Source organism: Oryzias melastigma, linkage group LG19 (genome assembly GCF_002922805.2).
Source record: "Oryzias melastigma strain HK-1 linkage group LG19, ASM292280v2, whole genome shotgun sequence".
NCBI lineage: Eukaryota > Metazoa > Chordata > Actinopteri > Beloniformes > Adrianichthyidae > Oryzias > Oryzias melastigma.
The window spans coordinates 2907187-2916216 of NC_050530.1; the positions used below are offsets into that span (position 1 = coordinate 2907187).

Here is a 9030-nt window from a genome sequence, read left to right on the forward strand (position 1 = left end):
TAAAAATCAACAGCGTTAAAAATAAATAAATAAATAATAGTAATTTTAAAATAAATCAAATTAAAATCAACAACATTAGTAAATAAATAAATAAACAACAGTAATTTAAAATATAAATAAAAATAAAATTATTTAATTGTTAATTTTTTTTAGGAAAATTCAATAGTCACAAATGTAATTTAATTTATCTTAATTTAATTTATGTGTTCTATTGTTTTGTTATTATCTGAAGGCATTTAATATTTTAAAAGAACTGCATATTGTATATAATATATATTTAACCCCTGGTTTGTTTATGTTTTATGTTGATGTGCCCGTTGCACTGTAATTGTAGTGTTTTCTGTTACCTTTTGTCAAACAAAAAAAAGCACAACTGAATGTGAACATTTGTAAATTGAACGAATGTTCAGTAAAGTTTAGGAATAATAATAATAAAATAAAATACATCTATCTTCCCCCCCTTTTTTGAAATTATATATAAATAACATAAAAATAGATAGCTTTTGTGAGAAGATGGGAAAAACAAACCTATCATTTAAAAAATCTCTCACTGTAAACATTGTATTTACACAGTTAAGACCCTTCTTGTTCATGTTGCACAAGGAAAAAAGAAGAGGTATTTTCCTGTAATCATTACAAACTGGAATAACAATTCACATATGTTGTTCAGTGTAAACACCCCCTCCCCAGTTCTATTTATTGATATCAGACAAACTTTTTCTCTGACAACATTTACGCCCAGACTATAAATAAAACATTTTAGCTCAACAGCACACCTCTATTCTTGTTTTATTTTATTTTTAATACAAATTTGTAAATCTACTGTTGTGTAATTGTAAGTTTACTGTTTACTGTAAGGACTGTTATCCCAAGAATCTGCAACCTGTGGCTCTCTGAATTAAGATAATTATTTTAAAAGAAGAATTATTTCAGTTAAGTCTGTTAGATTTAGGAATATATAGTTTAGACACTTCTATAACAGTATTTACTGCTGTTGACAAATCTTAAATCAAGAGGAAACCTCCAAAATGCACAAATCATAGTTAAATATCAGTATTCTTTAAGCACTATTTATCATTAGGATACATTTATAGTGCTGCAAAACTATATTCAATTTCTGTCTAGGAAGTAAGAAAATATGTATTTGTTTGTATTTATTTATTTTTTAACAGTTTTTACTAACATTTGCTCCTTTGTATGTGGAGGAGCAGCAGCACTACTCCAAGCTCTCTCGTGATAAAGTGCAACACATCCAAAATGCACCGGGAACAGGTCCAACTTATCGCCGGAGACTCCTAATTACAGTAAAACACTATTTTGTTTCGATATTTCCCTGTTTTTAATGCAAAAGAAGCAAAAGTTCAGTTGTTTAATTACAAACGAAGTAGCAAAAATACACAAGAATGTTGTCTCTCAATAAATCCAACTTTCAATTCAATGTATCTTTTATTTTTAAAAAAATTGCTTAGACATGTTCGACACATTTTGATTGTCCTTTATGGCCACCAGGCATAATTTACTAAAAAATGCTATTTTCATTTGTTCAGAATTACTTGTAGTAAAAACACTTTTTGGTATTTCATGTAATTATTCAAAAAGTTTCCTAAAAAATGCCAAAATACAGAATTATCTTAGTAGAACTTAGTTTTTATAGTTCTCTGTAAATTCACATTATTGTTTTATTTGCTTGACTTGTTTGTGCAACAGTTCCATCATTTGAGCATCAATGTCCGACATCGTCCTCCGGGCACACGGCCGCTCTGTCACCCGACTGGAGGGAATTGTTGAGACAGTCGGATCTTATTTCTGTCCGTTGTTCTCCACTTTGTTCCTCGCAGCCGTCTTTATTTGGTGGATCTAGTGCAGAATGTTTGGAGCGTCCTCTTCTGCAGAGCATTCCGTTCTTGGCGGGTCTGACTAAACCCAGGAACAAGGCGCTCAGCCCCATGCCGATGGCGCAGGAGTAGAACGCGGCGCCGTAGTTGTTAGTCACGTCCACCAGCACACCTGTGTGTCGAAGAAGAGAACAGGATTACGTTTACAGCACGTGTGTCAAGTCAAGGCCCGGGGGCCGAATCCAGCCCTCCAGATCATTTTATTTATTGTTATTAATGACCCGATGTTATCTTGCGCTTATTTCTAACTTGTATAATTTTGACAATTATTTTTATGGAGAGTAAAATAAGTTATTTTAAGTTTAAGTTGATTTATTCTGGAATAATATTCATACCTTTTTATTATTCATAATTATGTTAAAAATATACAGTTTTAAAGTTTTAAAAATTGGCATTCTGCTAGCTTTTTGGACTATTTTGGCATTTACTAAGACTTTTTTTTTGCTAATTTGAAGTTTAGCTAATATTTTAGCTACATGCTAGCTGCTTTGGCTAATTTGGGCTTTTTTTGTTTTGTTTTTTAGGCTGTTTTGGAGTTAGGCTAATATTTACATGCTAGCTTTTTTTTTTTTACTAATTTCGTTTTTTTCAGCGTTTAAGGCTATTTTGAAGTTTAGCTAATATGTCAGCTACATGCTAGCTGTTTTGGCTAACCTAAGTTAGGCTAATTTGGCATTCAGCTATTTTTTCAGCTGGCTGTCAGGTTCATTGTTTTCAGCTGTTAACTTCAGAGTTTTCAGCTATCAGCTTCAGTGTTTTTAGCTATCAATTTCAGCATCTTCAGCTATTAGCACTAGCATCTTTAGCAGCCAAATTTAGCGATCCAAAAACCTCTAGTCCCCATATGTGACCATATGGGTACTTATGTTAATGTATATGACTTTGTTAAAGCTGCAAATGATAAAACCTCCACTCGGGTAAAGCTACGGACACATTGAGCATCAAACAAGAATTTGATTTTGCACTAGACGCACATTCTTGAAAGACGATTCTTCTTCTGGTTATTTTTCTACTGTTAACGCATGTTCGCCATCTACAATTGGAAAAGGCTTGGCACGAAATTTTGAAGGGGCGCAAATTTCACTAATCTTTCTCCAGGCTTGTTTTTTCACAGCTCTATTCCGATATATGAAAGACTTCAAGTGGTTGGTTCTTCCGGGATGTCCCACTGGGCGGAGGTCCTGGGGAAGACCCGGGACAATAGAGAGACTACATCTCTCGACTGGTCTCGGAATGCCTCGGAGTCCCCCCAGAGGAGCTGGAGGAAGTGACCTGGGAGAGGGAAGTCTGCCCATCTTTGCTTAGACTGCTGCCCCTGAGACCAGGTCTCGAATGAGCGAAAGAAGATGGATGGATAGGTGGTTCTTCGGTGAATTAAAAAGGAACGCATCCAAACGTCACTACCAAATCTGAGTCCCTGATCTGCCAAATTGACCCGGTTTGACTTGCTAAACACATTCTATGGCTGCACGTTTTGTTTGTAGAGCCTGAAAGAAGTTAAAAATTGTACGTAGCAATGCGTAAACGTTTCAAAATCCCATATTTACATAGATTTCTTTTAGAAAGTGGTCACTTGAATGCGTGTTGTAGTGCTGCCACAAACGATTATTTTAATAGTCGACTAATCATCGATTATTTTTTCTGATTAGTCGACTATCAGGTCACGAGCAGACTGGATGTAAAGCAATATTAGCTTTAAACTAACTAAAAGGTAAATATATAGCATTACCTGCGATAATGCTAGTGTGAATGCTGTAAGCTGAATTTGGCTGCTGAAGATGTTGAAATTGATAGCTAAAAACACCGAAGCCGATAGCTGAAATGACTAAAGCCGATAGCTGAAATGACTGAAGCTGAAAGCCAGCTAAAATATTAGCTAAACTCCAAATTAGCCTAAAAAACTTAAAAAAAAAAATCGAAATGATCCAAAATAGCTAGCATGTAGCTGAAATATTAGCTAAACTCCCAAATTATCCTAAAAAACAGAAACAATTCTAAGTTAGCAAAAATAGCTAGCATGTAGCTGAAATATTAGCTAAACTCAAAATTAGCACAAATAAACTGAAAAAAAAATCACAAATTAGCCAAAATAGCTAGAATACAGCTGAAATATTAGCTAAACACCATATTATCCTAAGAAAACAGAAACAATTCTAAGTTAGCTAAAATAGTTAGCATGTAGCTGAAATATATGCTAAATTCTAAATTAGCCTAAAAAACTGAAAAAATCCTAAATTAGGCAAAACAGCTAGCATTTAGCTGAAATATCAGCTAAACTCCAAATTATCCTAAAAAACAGAAACATTTCTAAGTTAGCAAAAATAGCTAGAAGGTAGCTAAAATATTAGCTAAATTCAAAATTAGCATTAAAAAAACTGAAAAAAATCACATATTAGCCAAAATAGCTAGAATGCAGCTGAAATATTAGCTAAACTCCAAAATAGCCTAAAAAACTGAAAGAATCCTAAATTAGCCAAAACAGCTAGCATGTAGCTAAAACATTAGCTGAACTCCAAATTAGCCTAAAAAACCTTAATAAATACTAAAATAGTCAAAAAGCTAGCATTATGCCAATATAACTTTCAACTTTACTACACTCTGACTCCACATAATATAAAGTAACGACTAATCAACTATTAAATAAGTCGTCAACTATTTTAATAGTTGATTAGTCGACCAATCGTGGAAGCTATAGTGAGTTGGTATAAACGTAGCTTGAGATTTAAATCTTTACCTCCAAGCGGCGGTCCGGCCAATCCGGCAAAGCTTTGGATGAACACGTAGACGCCCCCCGCCGAATTCATCCTCTCTATTCCCACCACATCGTCCTCAGCCAGCAAGGGGATGTGGGTGCACGATATGGTGCCCATAAAGAACCCGTACAGGGCGCAGCAAACGGCCAGTCCGTAAAACTCTTTGACCAGAGTGAATCCCACCAGATCCACGGTCATAACGAGGACGCACGCCAGGAGCACCAGGAGCTTCCTCCCGCTGAAAAGCCTCCGCGATAAGATCCACCCGATAAAGAATCGTCCCAGGATTTCCGCCACAGCCATGATGGAGAGCATGAAGGCGGCTCTGTCGCGTTCCACGCCGTGACTCACGCTCAGCTCGATGACGTAGAGCGGCGGGGCGAAGAAGCCCAGAGTGGCAAACAGTCCGAAGAGGGAATACAAGATGAAGCTGCACTCGCGGAGGATGGAGAAGTCTAAGAGCTTCGAACAGTCCGAGGACTTCTCGTTTATGATTTGCTTCTCAACATCTCTGTTCGTCTCATCCTTTTCCTGACTTGCTCGTTCTGGTTTCAGCTCCGCCTCTTTCATTCCATCTTTTTGCAGTAGAGCGTTCGTCTCCTCCTGGAGACACTTCAGATCAGAGACTCCGGTGCTGCCGTAGCCGTCAATCATCTCGTCTTCTTTCCTCAAGCAGTCCTCTGGGATGGATCCTTCCACGTGTTCACATTCCTGAAGGGCTTCCAGCTCTTTGGGGAAGGATTTGTTGGCGTCTGTGTCGTCGGGCTCTCTGGGTTCGATGATGATCGGCCGAAGCAGCACGCCACAGACGATGACGATGCTCTGCAAAGCTCCGATCAGCATCATGGTGTGTCGCCAGCCAATTTGGTCTCTGATTGCAGAGTAGGCTAAAAGGGAAGCAGACATATCAGTTAGTGGAAATACGAGATTTTGTTTAATCTATTTTTTATATCATTTTTTTGCTAAAACAAAGTAAAAATATTGTTAAAGTAGCTTTAAAGACCCTCTCTCCAATGAAAATTGGTACTTTTAACATTGTAGCATTTTTACTCATAACCAAAGGACAGAGTATACTGCATTTCTGAGAAATTACTGTGTGAATGCTTACTAAATAAGTATTCACACAATAGTGAATCTCCTGCTCTTTCCGTACGTTTTTCAGCACGTAAAAACTCAATCACACTTTCAGCGACACTTTTGAAATATTGAGCAAAAACATGCTTCTTATGAAATGAATGAGAAAGTCTTCAAATTTCAAACTTTAAAGTAGATTAGCAACAACTCTTTAAATATTTTCATGGTCAATGTTTTAATCTTTTACAGTAATTTCCCAAAAAATGTGTAGTTTGGTTAATATTTTGGCAACATGCTAACATTTTTGGCTAATTTGCTATCTACTGAGGTTTTTATAGGCTAATTTAGAGTTTAGCTAATATTTTAGCAATATGCTAACGTTTTTGGCTAATTTAGTTAACTGAGGAGTTTTAGAATATTTTGGAGTTCAGCTAGTAATTAAGCAACAAGCTAGCTTTTTTGTGGCTACTTTGGTCTTTTCTGTGTTTTTTATGCTAATTTGGAGTTTAGCTAATATTTTAGCAACATGCTAACGTTTTTGGTTAATTTGTTATGTACTGAGGTTTTTATGGGCTAATTTAGAGTTTAGCTACTATTTTAGCAACATGCTAACGTTTTTGGCTAATTTAATTAACTAAGGAATTTTAGAATATTTTGGAGTTCAGCTAGTAATTAAGCAACAAGCTAGCTTTTTTGGGGGTAATTTGTTTTTTCCTAGTTTCCTTTATGCTAGTTTCATTCATATTTTAGCAATATAACGCTTTTGGCTAATTTGTTATTTACTGGGGGTTTTTAGGCTAATCTAAAGTTTATCTTCTATTTTAGCAACATGCTAACGTTTTTAGCTAATTTAATTAACTAAGGAATTTTGGGATATTTTGGAGTTCAGCTATTAATTAATCAACAAGCTAGCTTTTTTGTGGCTAATTTGGTTTTTTCTGTGTTTTTTATGCTAATTTAAATTTTGGTTAATATTTTAGCAACATGCTAACGTTTTTGGTTAATATCTTATCTACCGAGGTTTTTATGGGCTAATTTAGAGATTAGCTAATACTTTAGCAACATGCTAACGTTTTTGGCTAATTTAGTTAACTGAGGAGTTTTAGGATATTTTGGAGTTTAGCTAGTAATTAAGCAATGAGCTAGCTTTTTGGAGGTAATTTGTTTTTTTCTGTGTTCTTTTATGCTAGTTTGGTTAATATTTTAGCAATATGCTAATGTTTTTTTGGCTAATTTGTTATTTACTGGGGTTTTTAGGCTAATCTAAAGTTTATCTCATATTTTAGCAACATGCTAAAGTTTTTGACTAATTAGTTAACTGAGGAATTTTAGGCTATTTTGGAGTTTTTGCTTAAGCACTAAATATTTTTCCAAAATTGTCATTAGGAATCTTTAAGCAATTTTACAAGAATTTCTTTAGAAATTTAGGTAAATTTCAGCGCTCCTTCAAAGTTCTTCAACACGATTTTCAGTCTTTTAGTAAATTTCACTTTTTGCATTTTCAGCAAACCCCTTCAGCAATTAAAGTAAATTGCGCAACCATTTCCAGTAAAAAGCTTCAGCATCTTTAGCAACTACTTTCAGCAAAAGCGTTCAAACTAGCATCATCGCAGGGAATGCAACGTTTCTAGTTTTATGTTGGTTTTAATCTCTGTTCTGAAATAGGTTTATATCGGTTTTATCCTTTTATTATTTTTGTGTTTCACTACTGCACAATGTTCTGTGTCTGTTTCTCTCTGTCTAAAGCAGTTTGGGTCTCCTTGGCTGATGTTGGTAGGTGCTTTATAAATAAAATAAAAAGGAAAATGATGTGAAATAAATACGACATTAGATAATCACAATGCAAACTTGCAAACTCTGATGTTGGCTTAAAAAAACTACATTACAGTAGAAAATAATATATAGTTGGAGCGGGACTTTAATCAGCAACCATTAAACTATCTTCTGCATCGACATTTTCTCCTTCTGGTGCTTTTCTCACTGAGTTTTGCAGGTTTGTAAACAGGAAGTAGACGGTTGCTCCACGTCTGTCCGACTCGCGTCTGGACTTTGACTGACCTGCTGCAGCTCATTGATTTTTAAAATTTTCTGCCCCTCTGTTGTGCTATTGTTGCTCTGCTTGGGGTCATTGACCTGTTGCAAAACATTCAGACTCAATTCTGGTCGTCTTCAGACTCTGGTCTAGAGAGGACAGATCCATTTATATTTATCTGCTTCTAATTCCTTGTTGGCCATTGGCTAAAGACACAGACATGATCAAAACTTTGAAAACAAATACAAGGCTGTCTATTTGATTCAAACAAAATGCAATTTGAGATAAAAAAGGTTCCTTTTAGATGTTTTTTACACCTTCGTAAACTCAAAACCACATTTTTATTTTACAGTAAATACATTTAAATCCTGTTTCTAAATTATAATTTTGTTTAGGATTGGATAAATTCATTTTAAATTATCGTGGCTTTATATAAAAGGTATTTGCACCCATAAATTTATACAATCAGATGTTCGCAATGACTGACGATGAGGTCAAGAAGAAATTTGCTATGAAAACCATCCCATTCTACTACCACCGCCATGCTTCACTGCTGCTTTTGCTTGAAGTAGCAAAATGAACACAATCTGTCATTTTTCTCTTTTTTGTTCTTTCACTTTTATTGACCTCTGGTTGTGTATTTGTTGTTCAGTTTTGAATGTATTTGTTTTTTCTGTTCTTTGTTAATCCAAAAGTCCTAAAAATGCCTATTTTATTGTTTCTAACTACTTTATGTTTAGCTTTTTTTTTCCAAAAGTTTATGCTCAGTTAATCAAAAGGCCTGGAACTGACAAATAATACATCTTAAAATGCAAATTTAATTAGTTGTGAGAATAACTTCACAACACAATGGTCAGGAACACTTTTTGGCCGTTAATGTATGCATATTATTTTATAGGCTCACTTTTTTGCAGAAGTTCAAGATGATAAAAACCCAAAAAACTAAATTTTAAGCTGTTCATTTTAGCATTTTTCTGTTTTTTTAAGCATCTTTAAAGACTTTTATACTTGTAATCGCTACAGTTAGACAATTTTATATTATTATTTATAATTGCTGTGAATTATATATGAAATAAGGCAGTTTAAAGGTGGCACGCTTTCATTTTTTACAGTTTTTTAGCCAGTTGTGAACATTATTTTCTTTATTTGTTTCCTTTCATGAAGCGTCAGGAGCATCAAAACACAAAATCAAATACAGAATACAACACAGTCCTACAACTCCATGAATGAAAGGGAGCAATGTTCTTATTTAGTTAGTTCTTCGTAGTTATTTAAC

General features: G+C 34.8%; 1 protein-coding gene across 2 annotated transcripts in view; it reads right to left on the bottom strand.

Moving 5' to 3' along the window:
- Window positions 1-1427: 1427 nt before the first annotated feature.
- Window positions 1428-9030, bottom strand: part of LOC112154278 (monocarboxylate transporter 7) — a 17784-nt gene continuing 10181 nt past the window's right edge. For both annotated transcript variants that reach the window (XM_024285101.2, XM_024285100.2), the window contains exons 5-6: window positions 4630-5535; window positions 1428-2007 (exon numbers count right to left, since the gene is read on the bottom strand). In XM_024285101.2, the coding sequence (XP_024140869.1) occupies window positions 1724-2007; window positions 4630-5535 (1190 nt within the window). In that variant the 3' untranslated portion in view covers window positions 1428-1723. The remainder of the gene's footprint in view (window positions 2008-4629; window positions 5536-9030) is intronic.